The sequence below is a fragment of the Somniosus microcephalus genome, chromosome 4, assembly GCF_052327205.1.
Source record: "Somniosus microcephalus isolate GS21.2 chromosome 4, FLI_Smic_1.0, whole genome shotgun sequence".
In the NCBI taxonomy this organism is placed as follows: Eukaryota; Metazoa; Chordata; class Chondrichthyes; order Squaliformes; family Somniosidae; genus Somniosus; species Somniosus microcephalus.
This window is the reverse complement of record NC_140990.1, coordinates 189,363,582-189,383,337: the sequence shown is the minus strand read 5'-3', so window position 1 is coordinate 189,383,337 and position 19,756 is coordinate 189,363,582. Positions and strand designations below refer to the sequence as shown.

The 19,756-nt window shown below is 44.6% G+C and overlaps 1 protein-coding gene across 1 annotated transcript in view; it reads right to left on the bottom strand.

Annotated features, from left to right (window-relative positions):
* Positions 1-1,031: 1,031 nt before the first annotated feature.
* Positions 1,032-19,756, bottom strand: part of ndufa10 (NADH:ubiquinone oxidoreductase subunit A10) — a 78,552-nt gene continuing 59,827 nt past the window's right edge. Inside the window, exons 9-10 of the mRNA XM_085985643.1 lie at positions 9,355-9,463; positions 1,032-1,305 (exon numbers count right to left, since the gene is read on the bottom strand). Coding sequence (XP_085841769.1) covers positions 1,237-1,305; positions 9,355-9,463 — 178 coding nt within the window. The 3' untranslated portion in view covers positions 1,032-1,236. The remainder of the gene's footprint in view (positions 1,306-9,354; positions 9,464-19,756) is intronic.

The following is a 19,756-nucleotide window of genomic DNA, read 5'->3' as shown; positions in this document are numbered from 1 at the left end:
TTATGGCGGGTTTGGATAGGCTCGACGGAGAAAGGCTGTTTCCACTAGTTGACGGTACAAGGAGTAGAGGACACAGATTTAAGGTTTTGGGCAAGAGATACAGGGGGGACGTGAGGGAAAAACTTTTTTACGCAGCGAGTGGTGAGGACCTGGAACTCGCTGCCAACGGAAGTGGTGGAAGCGGAGACACTCACTGTTTTCAAGGGGAGACAGGAGAGGCACTTGAGGGAAATAAACTTTCAGGGTTACGGGTATAGACTGGGACTGACTGGATTGCTCTACAGAGAGCCGGCAGGGACTCGATGGGCCGAACGGCCTCCTCCTGTGTCGTTATGACTCTAGGAGGCCTAACCAATGTCAAGTCTGGAAGTAAACACATAGCTGAGGCTTTCAGCAGCAGATGAGCTGAAACGGGTGAAGATGGACGATATTACGGAGGTGGAAGTAGGTGTTCTTGATGACAGAGAGGATATGGAGTCGGAAGCTCAGCTCAGGGTCAAATATGACGGTGAGGTTGTGAACAGTCTGATTCAGCCTGAGACCAGGGAGGGGTATGGAATTGGTGGCTCGGGAACTGAGTTTGTGGTGGGAACCGAAGACAATGGCTTTAGTCTTTCCGGTTCAATTAGAGGAAATTTTGGCTGAACTAGATGTCGGACAAGCAGTCTGACAACAGAGGCATTGGAGGGATCAAGGGAGATGGTGGTGGTGAGGCAGAGCTGGGTGTCGTCAACATACATGTGTGTTTTTGGATAATGACACCTGCTAGATAGTATGAGCACGTGAATGTCTGGTGAGGACTGGATCAGGCAGCAGAGGTATGTCCCTCTGGGGAAAGGGATGACTGCAAGGAGTCAGTCATTGCTGGACTACCACTGGGTTATGGAATAATTCTGTGTAATACATTTCACTCTTAAACTCAGCATTCAGTAAAGCGATGGTGTAACAACCACCCCACATTTGGAATGTTTGCCCAAGTCTACTATATGTCGTCACACTTTGTTTCATTTAAATCAACAGGACACAGTGAGTTCAATGTCAAGTTTTATTAGATACCTACTGTCAATTAATAAGGTGCTTAAAATTCTGCACAGGCCGAGAGTAACTGCAGACAGATTTGCCGTGCTGAGCTCAGCGGGATGCCAGCCATTTCATATCAGAGCAGAGAGTTCCCTCTCCTCATCATGTTCTTTTCCTCTCAAATCAATTTTAGTTGTTCTTCTGGAAGCCACAGAGTTATTTTAACCAGATCCACTTATCCCCAACGTCAGCATTGAAACCTTTCTCATACTTTCGACCTGGGAGCTGGAACAAGAGAGAACACAGAGCGACAATGAGAGCGTTTTGTACAGGTTGCAAGAAAACCAGTCTGAAATTCTTTAATGTCGCTTGGCATCAGCACACAGTAAAGTTCCAGTTAACGAGCACAGATAATTGATATTCATTAACTACTGTACACACCATATGGTTCTGGTTAGTACAGTTGTATTTTTTTAATTGAATTCTGTAACGATCTTCCACTAAGATATAATACATTCAATCATAACTTTGAAAGCGGATCACCAATTACAATTACATTTACATCGTGTCTTTCACAGAACAAAGTCCGAAGGAATTTTATAGGGTAGGACTATGGAAACTGAGCAGAAAATAGGGAGAAAAGATCAGGAAAGGTGACTGGAAGCATGACCACACAGGTAAGTTTTAAGGATGCTTCTTAAGGCAGGGAGCAGTAGTAAGGCGAAGAGGTTTAGGAAGGGAGTGGAGCAGGGTGCGGCAAAAGAGGCTGATGTCTACTTCATCATAGCCAATACATCCCCCAAAGCGTTACCCTCCTCAATGGAAAACCTTGTTCTGTTGTCCCACTTAGTCTTTGCAAGTTGTCAAGTTTTGTCCCTTAGCACACCACTAAACCAGGCCCATTAGACAATCCAGACAGCTCTCCCCCTCCATCTTTTTGCGAAGGATGCCAGTGCTAGGGAAAGGTTTATTTTCCATTTTGGAAATGGAAAATAGTATTGGCACCCAGGTCAGGTATCACATGCTTATCTGTAAAGCAAAGCTCCCTCTACTATTCTCCCAATAAGGAGTCTCAGCTCAAACCTCAAAAGTACAACTACTCCCCCCATTACCCACGCCAGCCATCAAATAGCCTATAAACAAAATCACGTATTTAGATAGCTTTGTGCAAAATGCCCTATGCCCACTAGGAACTGGTTTGAGACTGCGCAAACACATTTCATATAGCACCTTTACAGTCATCAGAGACAGAAAAACTTCTTTAGTTTTATAATGACGGAGTCCTGATAATAATGCTACGGGAGGTGGGAGGGAGAAAGGGAGAGTGAGAAGAAAGTGAGCTTATCAACCATGTGTTAAAAGCAGTGAGATCAGAGCACCCTCCATTAATGTGCCAAGTTTTTGGTAGAACAAGTAAGTTAACTGATTTTGCCAGACGAAGAGCCTTGTGCACATCTGAGGAATGTCTCATTATTATTTAATGGGAGAGTTGAGAGGTAAGCCCTATTCGATCTCATGACACATCAGATGACAGAAGCTTACAAAGTGCAACAAGCCCCATTGCCCTTTTACTTTACAACAGCCGCCTTCTGTTAATCCCACTTCCGTCTCCCAATGTATAGGCTTTAGTCAAGTTGGGTCACAAGCTGGACAAACCAAATCCATAAGAAAGTTCAGGCCCAGAGCCAGGCATGGCTGGATTTAAACTGCAACAAGGTCTGAATAATCAGACGTCCTTTACACAGCCTCTCTGATCTTTAATGAAAAGCACCCATGACCCAAACATCTTACTTCAATATTAAGGGCAGGACACAGATAAATAAATATAGTGGCAAAAGTAGGAGTAAAACCCCATCTCAAAATGTAAGTAAAGGAAGCATGACGAGACTTCCTGATGAAGTGCATGTTGTGGCTTTTTGCTTCATCTTTATGTTTGATGCTCAGTCCTGCATTGCTTTCCAGACTCATTAACCCCGACAGATCTCTTGGGATCACATTTTCCCTCTTTCTTCCACTGCAACTACTCAGCTTGTGGCCAGACTAAAAATAGCAGGCTTTGAACCGTGCTGCCAAAATGCCTTGCTTGAACATGAGAGGCTGCGTGAAACAGTTGTGGTTTGTGGCCAGAACTGAAAGGTGCAGATTGTGCACTGGACACTGCGACCGGCTCAAAGCATTTTTTCCACAGCAGGTTTTTCATTACAGCCATCCTGAAAACTCAGTTTTGACCAAACCTGCTGGGTCACCACTCATTATGCTGACCCAATGTATTTTTGACAGTGAATCTTTCGCAGGTTCAGGATATATTTTTACTCAATTTATATCTGTAATGTGAACAATTTCTTTTTTCAATGAAAATTTTGCATGTGGCAAAGGGCAGAGGGACCTAGGTGATGCATCAAGCAATGTCCTTTTAGCTCTGGGACCTGCTGTTGAACCCAGCCCAGACTGTTAATCAGAAAGAGAGGAAACCTGTCATTCTGCCATTATCCTCAGGAGGACAGTCTCAATCCAGTTTGCTGGTAGCCACAGGCCCACAGAACAAGAGTGTCGAGGGCCGAGCACTAACTTGGCAGTTTTACTCGAAATTAACTGTTTGGATTGGGAAATGGAAGAGCCACACTAACGTCGGTGGTCTGCACAGAATGGTGTCTTAAACAGAGTGCTTCTAAACAGGGTGGGAATTTGGAGAGAGTGGAATTCGGAGTAAAGGGGGAAGGAGGTGCTGCTTTTTGCCTCCAATACTTGTAGTGGTTTGTGTTACAGGTAAAATTTAATTTAATCTACCTATTACTTAAACTAGATCAAGTAATTAGTTAAAAAACAAAACTATAAGCCAAGTTAATTATTTAATTAATTAGAGTTTATGTATTTAAATAAAAAACAAGGTTATTTAGGGATGGCAGTGAAGGTGGTGTACCACAACTGCAGCATGTGGGAGTTTGTGGAGAGCATCGTAATCCCAGTCGACCACGTCTGCAGTACATGTCTGCATCTCAAGGAACTTCAGCTCTGGAGTCTGAGGTGCAGACATTGCCAGGCATCAGGAGTGTTACCTGGACACTTTGATCTACAAGGCAGTCACACCTTAGGTTAGGTAGTGGTACAGGTCTGGTTAGTGGTCAGAACAGGAGGGTGTGACCGACTTAAGCAGGTAGGGGGACCCCAGGTGCAGTACTGAAGGAGCGTCGGCCTTTGCCCTTATCCAACAGGTATGAAGTTCTTGCTGCCTGTTTGGATGAGGGCAGAGTCTGCAGGGTGGATGAGCAAACTGACCACGACACCGTCGTACAGAAGGTCATTCAAGGGGTTTTGGGGGGGGGGGGGGGGGGGGGGTAAAGAGTGAAAAGGAATGTTGTAATGGTAGAGGACAGTATAGTCAGGGGGATAAATACTGTTCTCTGCAGCCACGACAGAGTTCAGAAGGCTGTGTTGCTTGCCCGGTGCCAGGGTTAAGGATATCTCCTTGTGGCTGGAGAAGAATTTGGAATGGGAAACACAGAGTTAGCATGCAGGTACAGCAAGCAATTAGGAAGGAAATGGCATATGTTGGCCTTTAGTGCTAGAGGGTTGGAGTACAAGAGTAAGGAAGACTTGCTACAATTGTACAGGGCTTTGGTGAGACCACAGCTGCAGTACTGAGCACAGTATTGGTCTCCTTATTTAAGGAAGGATATACTTGCCTTAGAGGCACTGCAACGAAGGCTCGCTAGATTGATTCCTGGGATGAGAGGGTTGACCTATGAGGAGAGATTGAGTAGCTTGGGCCTAAGTGAGTGGGCAAGAACCTGGCAAATGGAATATAATGTAGGAAAAATAGAAAAGCAGAGTATTTTTTAAATGGTGAGAGATTGGGAAATGTTGGTGTTCAGAGGGACCTGGGTGTCCTTGTACACGAATCACTGAAAGTTAACATGCAGATACAGCAAGCAATTAGGAAAGCAAATGGTATGTTGGCCTTTATTACATGAGGATTTGCGTATTAGATTAAAGACGTCTTACTGCAATTATATAGGGCCCTGGTGAGACCACCCCTGGAGTATTGTGTACAGTTTTGGTCTCCTTACCCAAGAAAGGATATACTTGCCATAGAGGGAGTACAACGAAGGTTTACCAGACTGATTCCTGGGATATGGGGATTGCCCCATGAGGAGAGATTGAGTAGACTAGGCCTATATTCTCTAGAGTTTAGAAGAATGAGAGGTGATCTCATTGAAACATACAAAATTCTTACAGGGCTCGACAGGGTAGATGCAGGGAGGATGTTTCCCCTGGCTGGAGAGTCTAGAACCAGGGGTCACAGTCTCAGGATAAGGAGTCGACCATTTAAGATTGAAATGATGAGAAATTTCTTCACTCAGTGGGTGGTGAATCTTTGGAATTCTCTACCCTAAACGGCTGTGGAGGCTCAATAGTTGAGTATATTCAAGGCAGAGTGTGATAAATTTTTGGACTCTAGGGGAAATCAAGGGATAGGGAGATCAGGCAGGAAAGTGGAGTTGAGGTCGAAGAACAGCCATGATCTTATTGAATGGCGGAGCAGGCTCGAGGGGCCGTATGGCCTACTCCTGCTCCTACTTCTTCTATTCTTATATTGGGAGGTCAGGCACACTGGCATGAAAGTGATTTACTCTCCTTCGAAACCAATGCTTGTTGTAGCCACTGGGCATCCCAATTTAAAGAAATATATAAATTACAGTAAATCTCCAAGGGAAACAAAAATCCCTCACTTTTAAGGTTCAAAATCCACCCCAAAATCTTAAATGCTCAAAACTTTGAATTGTCGTTCATGAAAAGTTATCAAGCCATGTTTCTAAAGTGCAGAAAGATGCTGCGATGGCACAGTGTGCAGCAGCAACCACACCTCCACTCCCCCCCATCCCACCTCCCGCATACCCAACACCTGGTATCGGCAGCATCGCTGCGGAGAGTAACTAAGCGGAAGCTTCACACTGTCCTGAACTGACTTTACCATTTGTGAAAAGCAGTGATTTAGCTATATAGTGGAGGGGTAGCTCAGGCAACGTAAAAGAGGCTCCCAAGCAGAGAACAGCAGTTTAAAGGTCATTCACAAGCAGGATCCAAATTACAATAGAATGAAAAAGTAATCCATGTGGACATTATTAGGAAATAAAATAAGGCAACGGTAGGGAGTGAGAACCCACATAGCCTTCCTTTTTCTCTCTGCAGTACCTATAGGCTTAAAACTTCCAATACTGAAACTCTGAGGAGTGCAGCTGGTGCCATTAGTTACTGGCAAGGCCGAAATCCTGCAGAAATGGCATGAGCACTGAGAGGATCCACTGAACAGACCATCCACCATTATGGGCGAAGCCTCGATAGCAGCCACATCATAATAGCATGGATGAGATCCTCAAGTGTGAAGCTTGATAAAGCTATCAAACCAATGAAGATCTGTAAATCTAATACCAGATGGGATCCCTGCAGAGCCTTACACGTATAACTGCAAGACTATCGCGTAATGGCTAACTTTATAAGATGGAAAAATGTGGAATAACAACAGAAAATGCTGGAAAAACTCAGCAGGTCAGGCAACATCCGTGGAGAGAAATTTGAGTTGACGTTTCGGGTTGGACCCTTCTTCAAAACTGGAAAGAAAAGAAACTAGATCGGAGGCAGGGCTGCGATCGGACAAAAGAATAAAAGAAACAAAAGAAGTAAAAGAGATTAGAAGCTAGACGAGATGGTAATAGGCTGGGATTAGGTGTAAAGTGTACTGGCAGGGCAAAAGATAGCTGCCAGGTGTGAGAGAGAAACAAAAGGAAAGGGGGGGGGGGGGGGGAAAGGAGTGGAACAATTACAAGAGAAAATGAAATGGGGGCCGAGCTTATGATCTGAAATTGTTGAACTCGATATTGAGTCCGGAAGGCTGCAGACTGCCTAATCGGAAGATGAGGTGCTGTTCCTCGAGTTTACGTTGAGCTTCCGTGGAACAATACAAGAGGCCAAGGACGGTGAGGTCCGAGTGGGAATGGAGCGGTGAATTGAAATGACAGGCGACCGGAAGCTCGGGGTCACCCTTACAGACTGAACGGAGGTGTTCCGCAAAGCGGTCACCCAATCTGCGTTTGGTCTCCCCAATGTAGAGGAGACCGCATCGTGAGCAGCGAATACAGTATACTAGATTGCGAGAAGTACAAGTAAATCGCTGTTTCACCTGGAAGGGGTGTTTGGGGCCCTGGACAGTGGGAAGGGGGGAGGTATAGGGGCAGGTGTTACATCTCCTCCGCTTGCACGGGAAGGTGCCAGGCGAAGGGGAAGGGCTGTTTGGGGTGATAGAGGAGTGGACTAGGGTGTCTCGGAGGGAGCGGTCCCTGCGGAATGCTGAAAGGGGAGGGGAAGATACGTTTGGTGGTGGGATCACTTTGGAGGTAGCGGAAATGCCGGAGGATGATCCGTTGAATGTGGAGGCTGGTGGGGTGAAAGGTGAGGACAAGGGGAACCCTATCGTGGTTCCGGGAGGGAGGGGCAGGGGTGAGGGCAGAAGTGCGGGAGATAGAACTGACACGGTCGAGGGCAGTGTCAACCACAGTAGAGGGGAATCCTCGGTTGCGGAAAAAGGAAGACATGTCTGAAGCACTGGTGTGGAAGGTGGCGTCATCTCTCTCGCTCACTTCTCTCTCACACCTGGCAGCTATCTTTTGCCCTGCCAGTACACTTTACACCTAATCCCAGCCTATTACCATCTCGTCTAGCTTCTAATTTCTTTTACTTCTTTTGTTTCTTTTATTCTTTTGTCCGATCGCAGCCCTGCCTCCGATCTAGTTTCTTTTCTTTCCAGTTTTGAAGAAGGGTCCAACCCGAAACGTCAACTCAAATTTCTCTCCACGGATGTTGCCTGACCTGCTGAGTTTTTCCAGCATTTTCTGTTGTTATTTCGGATTTCCAACATCTGCAGTATTTTGCTATCGTGGAAAAATGTGGCACCCGTTAACATTTCCAAGGGGCACGAAAGAGCAACTGTGGCAATTATCATGAAATTTTGTTTCTTTCAGTAACCTGGAAAATACAAAAGCACTTCTCAATTGACTGCTTAAAAGTGTCGTCGTCTTATTTCTCAGAGAAACATAATGTAGCTTCAGAACAAACCGCAGCATTACTGACGTGGTTTTCATGGTAGATGCAGGAGAACTGAATGAGAAATGCAAGGTGCAACTTAAGGACCTTTTACACAGATTTTGCTGATCTGACCAAGGAGCTTGACACAGCCAACCAATCAGGTCTGTGGAAAATGCTGTTCAAGGCTGGGTATGCAGAGAGATTAGTCTAGATGGTGAGTCAACTCCATGGCAGAAAGCTTGATAAAGTGGGCGTTGTTGGAGTACGGTCTGAGCCATTTACCATCACCAATGGAGTTAAACAAGGGCGCGTGCTTCCACCGAGCCGCTTTGGATTTCTGAGCATCCCAAGACCACAGCCATTAAAAGCCATGCTGATAAGAGCATAGGCTGCACTGGTCAGGACGATCAGAATGTCAAAAATAGTCCTAGACGGTAAGATGGAGCGGTGAGCAGAAGTCGGGGTGGGGAAGAGGAGCAAGAGAAGTACAAGGACGTGCTGAAGAACAGCTTCAAGCTATGCAATATCAATAGCTGAAAAAATCTTGCACTGGATTGTGCGAACTGATGAGCAACAATAACCAGTGTAAGCACCATGCCATAAATATCCTGAAGAGGAAATGGCAGCAGTGGAGGTGTCAAAAGTAGCAGCCCAGCAACCCCAAAGGAACTGTTAGGATCTGTAAAACATGTAGGAGAGCTGCCTCTCTAATACTGGCCACCCATACACTCACAGACCAACTCACTTTGTAACAAGAGTTGTCATCTTTGGATATGAAGGGCTACCACCACCAACTCTGCATTTGACTAGATTGTAGCTAACCTGGGAGCACTTGATAAGATAGCGTTGTGCTGCTCGCCAACTCTGTTGAGGGACACTGTCTCTCTCAAGATGGCAGGATACGAATTGACGTCCAACAACATGGAGCAGCAGGTCTTGAGGGCCTCAAGTGAAGGGGCAACAAGTGGTCTCAGGGCCATGTTATAACAACAGTGCGAGAGAAGATTTACTCTGCATCATACAATACTGACCCTGACCTGCGGGGGCTTGATTCAGCAGTATAGAAAATAACTTTACTCTGCATATGACCTCTGCTGACCCTGATCTGCGACACTGCCTGTATACCAATTCACAGAAAAAAACAGCTGTCCGTACTGGCCAGACACAAATTACACTTCTATTTCAGCCTGCAAACGATTTCCAAATCCATAAATATTTAAAAACACAAATGCAGGTTTGTGTCGAGTTGCTTACCTGTTTGTAGGCATGATACATTTCATCAAACTCGTGAGCTCCAACTGTGATTTCTGGAAGGAACCTGGGGATCGATGTCAGGTCAGCTACACTCTGTTTGTCCTCAACCCTACTCAAGGAGAAAAGTTAACGTTAGTTGGTTTTTGTTTCCATGACAGATCAATAGATGCACCTTGATAAAATGCACTGAACCTGTGTCACTTTCACAGCTGCCAACTTAGTGCTAGTCAGAGGAACTGTTGGATCAGAAAACATCGCAGGACATTTCACATTTTGCCAAAATACAACAGCAGCGTTTCTTTGCATTACTTATAACGGCACACACAGCAATCTGGTACATGAGTGACTGTAGGACAACTTTGCTTGCACAAAAGAACTTATTCAATGTAACAATAGCACCCCCTACTGGTTTTCTGTGGTGCAGCCTACAACGCAACATCTCACTATAGCATATATTGATTTTTTACAATTCATTATGGTGAATGACGTTTCAAATAATTTATTCTGACAGCTGGAGCCTTCTCAATCAAAGCCTACAGTTGAAAATTTCAATTTCTTTAATACAGTTCTCACATTTTGCTGCCAAATTCATGCATCTGTCCCACTTTCAAATTAAGCTGTTCCACTGGGCCCTGCCCTGCGATAAAGAGACAATTCAAGATTGACAGCACTAATGTTAATAGAAGATCAAGAGAAATGGCCAGGATTACAAGGGCATTTTTCATCGTCAGGTGAAATTCAAGTGTAGAGCAAAACTTCAAGCTGTCTTGACTTGTTCTCTACTCCAAGGCTCGCTCGAAACAAATTCCGCAGCAGACAGAAGGAAACTAAAAACCGATAACGTGCCAAGTTTTTGCCGCAACCCAGAGCCTGTGATTACAAATTTTATGATACAATATATTCAGAATTAGCTGCTCACATCAAATTCCCCTCTCTATTTTAACAGTGGCATTAAGCCATTTAATGTGTCCGCTAAAATAAAGAGAAATACGCGTTAAGAATTTGTACAATAGTATCGCCAACATAAATTTCTAACCTTATAGTTTATATAGTTCAATAATGGATCCATTAGCTTTTTAAGCTCTGCATTACTAATAGATTTCGGCTGATTTGAGTTTAAACCCTGGTTTCTGTAGGGGGTTTCTCTTGCTTGCTCTGGTCTCCTGCCAGGCTTCTTGCAATAATTACCCGTGAGTGGTTCGACCCACTCGCCCCTACGGTCCTAGACCTTGGACTTAGGTGCAGGGAGCTGTAGTGCAGAAAAACTCAATAGACCAGGTCGAATAGCACGAAATGGATGCCTTTATTGAACAGTTTGCAGCATTATAAAATACATGTCATATGCACAGATTAAAGCAACTACAAGCATGCACACATCTATAAACTTAACTCTATAGAAATGGGGAACACACAGCACATCGCAAAAGGGGTAACACATTACAATTACCCTTAACCCCCTCCCCTATAACCTAACTAAGTTTCGATTTGAGGGACTCGGGATCATGCTCACCACTTTAAGAATTGCGAAAAAGGCTTTGCAGCCTTTCGACACAGCTTTCCGCCGTCACGTGGGTTTGGAAGCTTCTGGCGCAGCTTGTTTTCCTCTTGGTTCTCCTGCGATGAGCGCTCGCCGATGTGATGTTGACGAACTGGAGTACCGGGCCCTGGGTGTCTTCCTGGGTCGTCGATGATCTCCCGATGACTCTTTATACAGTCATCATTGTCCTTCTGAGAACTGGGGTACCTGGGCCCTGAGTGTCTTCTTCTCCGGCCTGGGTCGTCGATGATCTCTCGACAAAAGTACCCGGGCCTCCCTCGTCGTCTTCCCGTCGTGGCCGGGCCTTGCCTGGCCGAGCTGGCTTCCAAGCCGAAATCTTCTCGTCGTCTTCTCGTCGTGGCCGGGCCTTGCCTGGCCGAGCTGGCTTCCAAGCCGAAATCTTCTCGTCATCCTCTCGTCGTGGCCGGGCCTTGCCTGGCCGAACACCGAACACAGTCCAAACCGAAATGCTGCTTGGTTCTGATGGAGTCTGTCCCAAAGCATACCGATGGAGAACTCACTGATGGACTTTACTTAATCCACAGTTATACCCTTTTGGAACATTCTTATCTCCCGCCAAATCATAGTCCTGTCTTTGTAATAATTTTGGCGGGGCAGAACTCTCTGCAGGGGTGTTTGGTCTTCATAACGGGAGTCGGTGATAGCTGAACTGGCCTTCCTGGGCCGATAATGTCTTTGCTTTGTCACCGTAACTCGGTTTGTATATTGATCGGTCTGGAGATTGCCCTGGATGGCCGTTAAACGGCTTCTCTTTGTACAGTGTAATGGGCTTAAGCGTTCGTTCAATTGTCCGCCCATTTCTTGATGGGTCTCATCCTGCCACCCAAATCTGTCCTGTACTCATAATCTAATCAATATGTATGCTCAGTTCCATGAGTTTTGGCTTCCCGAAACTGGTTTTCGCGGGCTTTTAATGTCCTCAATCCACAAGCCTGTCTGGCTTGCAGTAACAGAAATTCAAATGGTCCCAGAAGCTGGTCACGAGGTCTGGTGGCCATTTTGTGTGCCCTTTTATCAAAGGTTTCTCTGTAAAAGCTTCTTTTGGTCAATAAAGCTGTTTTATTAACCCTATTTTCCTACGTGATTATTTAATGAAAATTTCGCGAATCTTACATTCTGTAAATCAGCTCGGTAACGGCACTGCTTCAATTCAACCACTTCTCAAGGTACATGGAGGCTCCTGAAGTTAGCCATCCCGATGCAGTCCTATAATCAGACTATCAATTGCAAATGGTTTTGTGGGAAATGTCTAAAAGACTCGCTTAAAGATATTTGTTTTGAAGTTAGGAAAAGCAGTGATAGATGATGTAAACCCCTGCACTGTCCCCTCCAAAATGAGCAATACTATTGTATTTTATTACAAGTGCCCTGTTGTATTTCAGGCTGCAAAGCCTTTCATGCTTTCAGCCATTAAAGCTGCATCCAATCTTTCAAATCAGAAAGATCACATGGAACAATGGCAACATTTAGTACGGAGCAGACAGTGACTCAAGCCAAGGAAATATTGGTGCCATTTAGAATGAGACCATATGACATTATTACTAACAACAGATTACCCCAGTACAAGGCAAAAAAGTCTGATGAAGAAAGAACACATACACAGGAGTGTGATCCATTTTATAATCAAATGGCCCAGAATTTGCTGGCAAAATACCAGCAAGTTCACAGTACACGCCATTATTGTGTAAAAAAATCCATCGCTAGCCTCACAAAAACGAGGTCTCGCCATCAACCTCCCCATGCATTTCAAAAATTTGCTGGATTTGCACCATAAATACAAATTAAACTCACCACAAAAGTTTAGGACTGGTATTTAACGACGCAAGGACCTTTTTAATGACGAGATTTATGTTCCTGCAATGCCACCGAGTCTTAGAGGCCCAGAAAGGGAACAATTAAAACTGGCGTCTCATTCCTGCAGGCAGTAAATTGTTCTTAAATGTTTTTTAAATTTAATTTTTTTTCTTATTTCTCCTTTCTGTCTCTTTTTACTCTCTCTTAATCCAATCGTTCTTTCCCTCTCTTTATTTCTCTCTATCTAATTTGACTCTAATGCACCCGATTTACTTCTCCGTCATTCCTCTTTCTTTCTCTATCCTTAAATCTCATTGGTTAAGGAGATAGGCTGTTATAGTTCGTCCACTGAGGTCCCGTTATCAGCTCGCGCTTCCAGGAATTTGAGGTGCTAAAAATTTGGAGCCGAAGGGTGCAGAAAAAAAATCCAACTCTCAGTGCATGCTGTGAGATTGCATAGAGCTTACGGAACAGAAACAGGCCATTCGGCCCAACAGGTCAATGCCGGTGTTTATGCTCCATGTGGTAGCAAGTTGCACATTCTAACCACCCTCCGAGTAAAGAGAGATCCCATGGTCCTATTTCAAAGACGACCAGGGGAGTTCTCCATGGCATCCTGGCCAATATTTATACTTCAACCGACATCACTAAAACAAAGATTATCTGGTCATTATCACATTGCTGTTAGTGGGATCTTGCTGTGCACAAATTAGCTGCTGCGTTTACTAAGCTACAACAGTCTCTGCTTCAGCAAATTCTGGTCCAATCAGTTCAGACAACCAAAAAACCTACAGGCAAGATGTCACTCTTTAGACCACTCCACAATATTGGTTAATTTAACATATAGTGTAAATATTATAGGCTGGTTTTACTTTTTCTGCCCTGCCACTAATGGATGATGTCAGCACACAAAGATTAAATGACCATGATGGCATTACTGCAATTTTATTAACTGGATTTCTATTAAATTTTAATTGAAGGCTAATGCAAATTAAAATTATAACTGGTGTTGGGCAGCAAGCAAGGGTCCCACAGTTGCAAAGGACAGCACAATGTTTATTCCCATACACAACGGGCAAAGTCAGATCTCTCTCAACTTCAAAAATTCAGGACACAGCAGACATCAGAAATCCACATTACAAGCCCACTGCGACCAAATCTCTTTGCAAATTGAGCAGGACTATAAAATAGGGAACAGTGAACCTCTGAACTCAGATTGCCAACAAATCATGGGGAATGGAGAAAGGAAATGGACAAAGGAAATGGACACTAATTTTTTTTTGAAACTTCAGAAATATTCAGCTCATCCTTTCTTTAAAACGGAGTACACTGTGAAAGTGCAGCTCGAGACAGACTCTCGCTCTAATATTCCCCCTTTGTAGGTAAGCACCAAAACCAAGAGTGATCACGCAACACCTGCAGGGAAATCACAGACACAAACTCTCAACTGCATAGCTTTCTACGCTGACCTGTTTCTTTGGGTAATACTGGAAATACAGTGCAGCCATTCCTATTGAATGCAGTTTTAAACCCAAGGCAAATTTGGCAGGTTGCAGTTATCGTGTTTAAGCGGCAAGCATTTTATGCAAGGACTTTGGCACATATGCTGACCCAACTATGGGACATTTAGTTTACTTGTAAAGTATGCAACATATCATGGATCAGTGCCAAAGCGTGAATCGTACAACCACAGGCTATCTGGGGAGCAGTCTCTTGTGTCAAGTGTAAAATTCCATAGCTCCTTGAATTCTAATTCATGTTTTTTACCGGCCTCATTTGCTCTCTATACATTCAGCTAGAGAGCACAGGATTGGTCACTGCCATTGCTGTATTACCTACAGCATAGCTTGCTGTTTGTACACTTGGGCAACCTACAGGAAACTCTCGATTTACCGGCACCTAAATAACCGGAAATCTCGGTTAACCGACAAAATTCAGGAGTAGGTTCAGGTAAGTTTTACTTCATATTACTTGCCTTTCTCGATCTGTTGCTGTGCAATCGGGTGTGGCTGCAGCTGTTGCTAAGCTACAGAGACGCTTGGAACTTGTGGCCATTGTTCTGCACCTGTTGCTAAGCAACAGGGTTTGTTGCTTTATACGGAGCTCTCAGCTCTCCGTATCTTTTACTATAGCTTTCGGTTATCCGGAATTTTTTATAAACCGGCACCACGTCGGTGCCGGATAAAAAAGACGTTTCCTGTACTATGATAATATTCTGGAAGTTTGTCATCCAGTGCCACTATCTTAATCTCCTCAGAAACCTGAAAAAGACACAGAAGCCCAGACAAGTTCACAGTATGAGCAATCTAACCCATTGCTACAGAGGCGATCCTTGGCAGCAAGAGTTTAATGCAAGCAGCAGAGCATCGACTGTGTGGGGGGGGGGGGGGGGGGGGGGGTGGTGGTGGGAGATAAAGAACTCTCACTGTGGTGCAAATCCTGACACTTCATATGATGTGGGAGTGAGAGATTACATGCGCTACTGTCCATCTGCAATGTGATAAAATTTTCACCTGCCCACAACCTGCCAAACTAATGCTCCAGTGTGTGGATGGTGCAGAATGAATAATATTTCCCCAGGTGGAACTGGTTAGTGGTCATAAATAGCAATTCATATGGTGCTTACACCCCACTCCAAATCTCGCCTGGTCTGCGGATACTGTAAACTAGATTTCATCTTTAGAGGGCCCCATTGCACAGCAGTTGACCTTATCCCTTGAAAAACTTACTCCTTTAGTACATTACGAATATGGAATTCAAAAAAGGAGTCATGGTTTTTGTTGGAATGATAAAATGCTGCAAAAGCCAACAACAAATTCCAGACAGACATTTGTGTTATTGTGGATTTACTATTTTCTAAGCTGCACTTTGTTTATTTTCTTTGGTATCTACAGTTTTTGTAGAACCATGGACCATTTCCAAGCCAAAAGGGCAAAGCAACCTGGTGCTGGGCCTTTAGACAATGGCAGCCTGCACGCTGACAGAAAGAGGAACAGCACTCCTCTTAACCACACAGCCAAAATCAATTTCCTTAGTACAGAACGGAGAGGGACAGTAAATAGTGGAATATACAAATATATGAAAAGACTGACAGGAAAAGACCAGCTGGTCGAACAAGCCTGCCTCAGTCACAATGCATCGAAGCATCATGATCTTCAGTATGCAAAACGTGCCAAGATGCCTTACAATGCAGTAATAAGAGGGTACGCACAATGAACCATGAGAGTTTATAAGGGATAATTGAAAGCTTGGATGAAGAGATGGGTTTTGATAGGCTGCTTTTAAAAGGAGCAAAGAGAAAGAGTAACCAGAATGGGTTTAGGGATGGAGTTCTGGAACAGGGACGAAGCACCTGGAAACTCTGCCACCAGTGGTGGGGCAGAGAGAGGGGAAAGCACAGGAGACCAAAGTCGGCAGACCAAAATGTATGGGAGGTAAAGCAAGTTTGGAGGAGGTTTGTGTTTGATGGTGTGTATTTTCTAAGACCTGGTTTCACAGCCACATTCCTTTGCTCAGCACCTGTCTCCAGCTGCAACTCATTCCACATGGATTCCAGCTTAAATTTCACCCTGCCAGTTACCACTATCTCAGTGATATTATAAATTCCTCTAACCACGACTCTCGCCACTTCATAAAATCCACCTTCTCCACCACATGCCGCTGTATACATGCTCTTGACCTTTGTCTTCAGCAGTACTGATTTTATTTCAGAGTTGTCTTGGTTCAGTTCCATTTCATCCTTTGTCTCACCTGCCGTTTAAACAAAGTTTTTTTCTTCTTTACGGGTGGGAAGGACCAGAACCTTTAACAGTTCTTGGATGCCAGCCTATCTCCTGACCCCTCCACTTTCTTCCCACCCTATCTCGTCTTTCAATCTGATCCCTTGCAGTATTTTCACTATTCCCTCTGACCTACCCCTCTCTGAACGATCTGTCCCAAGCAAGGGTCTTCGCTTCACTCCTCTACCTCACTGAATTCCAAGCTAGACATGATGCCAAGCCCCTCCTCTTCTGCCTTCGCTGATTTTTTAGCCAGGAAGCTTCCCCCCACACAACCTATCATTTCTCCTGTCTTCAGCTTGGACTCCTCTCTCTAACCTTCTACCCTCTCGATGGTTTGATTAAGAACTGCCGGTGTGATATCAGCTGCGTCAGTTTCTTCACTCCCCTTACTCACTCTAATCCATCTCCCTCTGGACTTGTAGCACCAACCCAGTCATAATCAAACCCAAGGACAAAGGGCGCATTGTTGTCATATGGCAGAAGGACCTCTACCTCGCTGAGGCTGAGCACCAACTCTGACAAGTCCTCCTACCTCCCCAGAAATGCAACTCCACTACTGTTCTTTGCAAGCCCCTTCGGATCTGTAACATCTCTGAGATTATTCCCTTGGAGTGGAAGGATGCTCATGTAGTTCTGATTTTCCAATAAAGTAATGTCCAGGAAACTATACACCCATTAGTCAGACATCAAGTTATAGGTAAGATGCTGGATGGGTTCATAAGAGATGCTCTTTATGATCTCCTGGAACAGAAGGAGTCATCAGTGACACTCAACACGAGTGTGGGAAAGAATGTCATGTCTTACTGCAGGTTGAGCATCCCAAATCCAGAATTTCCGAATCCGGACTCCGGGACGATTGGTGGCAGGGGTCTGGAATCCGTAAAATGTTCTGGAATCCGGACACCCTGAGGAAGGCTTACCAAAAACCGGAAATAGCGCAACCTGGGCCCAGGCATTTCCAGACTTGGCATGTATTTCTGATGTCCGAAGTCCGGAAATATCGCAACCTGGGCTCGGGCGTTTCCAGACATCAGAAACACATTCCAAAGTCCGGAAAAACCCGAAAACCGGCTCGGCCTCGGTCCCGAGGTTGCCGGATTTGGGACGCTCAACCTGTAATTCGCTAGAAATGTTTTGAAGTTACTTAGATTAGTGAACGAGGGTATCCCAGTAGAAATTATCTACTTGGCTGTCAGAAAGCCTTTGATATGATACCGCACAATAGGGTACTCTACAAGATGGGCTCCTGTGGAATCAGTGGGAAGTTGCTGCATTGGATTAAGAATTGGCAACATTCACGTTGGCAGAAAGTTTGTAGTTAATGGCCATGGATCTGTTTGGAGGCCGGTAACCTGCGGTGTCCTGCATGGATTGGTGTTGGGGCCACTGCTTTTACTATTTTCATCAATTACCTGCATATAGGTTTGGGGGAATGCTCCGCAAGTTCGTGGATAATTCGAAAATGAGTGAGTGTTAGGACCGTGGAGAACGTATCTCCGTAAGCAGATTTGGATTCGCTGGGGGAATGGGCCAAAACCTGGAAAATAATATTTAACCAAGATAAGTGGCGTGTTATGTATTTAAAGTAAAAGAAAAAGACTTAATTTACATAGCAGCTTTCACGACCTCAGGATGTCCCAAAGCGCTTTACAGCCAATGAAGTACTTCTGAAGTGTAGTCACTGTTGTAATGTAAGAAACGCGGCAGCCAATTTGCACACAGCAAGCTCCCAAAAACAGCAATGTGATAATGACCAGGGTAATCTGTTTTAGTGATGTTGATTGAAGGATAATTTTTGGCCAGGGCACCAGGGATAGCACCCCTGCTCTTCTTCAAAATAGTGCCAGAAGATCTTTTATGTTCACCTGAGAGCAGATGAGACCTCGCTTTAACATCTCATCTGAAAGACAGCACCTCCAACTGTACAGCACTCCCTCAGTACTGCACTGAAGTGTCAGCCTAGATATTTGCACTCAAGTCTTTGGAATTGGACTTGAACCCACAACCTTCTGAATCAGAGGCTGAGCCACGGCGGACAGGAACAACGCTAAGTACACATCCACTTTACATGGAGCAAAACTGAAACTGGTTGAAGAGTAACGGTCTGCCAGATCTGTATTCCCCTAATTAGCCGTACCTTTATTTTTGCCTCTTCCAAGAGGTTGCATGGCTTCTGGTGGGTAGGGCATGTCTAATCCTAATGCTTTACATATCACGAGTGTGTGGGGGCAAGTTTGATGGACCAGATGGTCTTTCCCTGCTAGTCATTCTCGCATCAATGCTAAGCCATCATTTCCCTGACCATTACTGACCCGATCGCCTATGGAGATCTTCAACCACCACCACACCCCCGCCCCAACAGCCCACTTCTACCTCCTCCCCAAGATCCACAAATGGATGTTATAGTCCATAATTCACTAAAAGCTCATGATCAATGCAGAGAAGCATTAGCCAAAGAAATAGGGTATTAGATAGTAGTAAAAGGACTATTCATTCAATATAAAACAAAGCACACCACCTTATCCTTGTACAAGACCTTGGTTAGATCACATTTTAGAATACTGTGTCCAGTTTTGGTCCCCTCATATGGTTTGTGATATGGAGACAATGAAAAAGGTTCTGAAGAGGACCACGAAAAAACCCTTACGTGCTCAGAGGTTTAAAAAACCTGGTTTATTCAACTTGAGATGTGTAGATTTAGAGGTGATTTGGTAGAGGTATATAAAATAGTTAATTGATTTGAATATTTCTTTTTAAAATCTCAATTTAATAGATCGGGGAAGATCAGGGGTCATGCATACAAGTTAAGTAAGGGTAAAGCTAGGTTAGGTGTTAGGCTGTTCTTTTCCCAGAGAATAGACGACCTTTGGAACATGTTGCCAGCTTGTGAGGCGCGTGCTGACTCTCAAACCTTCAAGATCATATTTTATAAAAAGGTAGGTGAAAGACCAGGCAATACAAGTATGGTCAATGTGATCGCCAGGACTTGTTTTCAATCACCTAAGGGGAGCAGAGAGAAATTTTCCAGATCTTTATTCCCCTAATTAGCCGTAACTTTTTTTTGCCTCTTCCAAGAAGTTACATGGCTACTGGTGGGTAGGGCATGTCTATTCCTCGTGCTTTACACATCATGACTGTGTGGGGCAAGTTTGATGGACCAGATGGTCTTTTCCTGCTAGTCATTTTCGCATCAATGCTCAGCTCCAACATGGCAGTAGCGTCAAGCACAGAGTTCAAGCATTCCCAGTATGCTGAACACGAGCTGTGC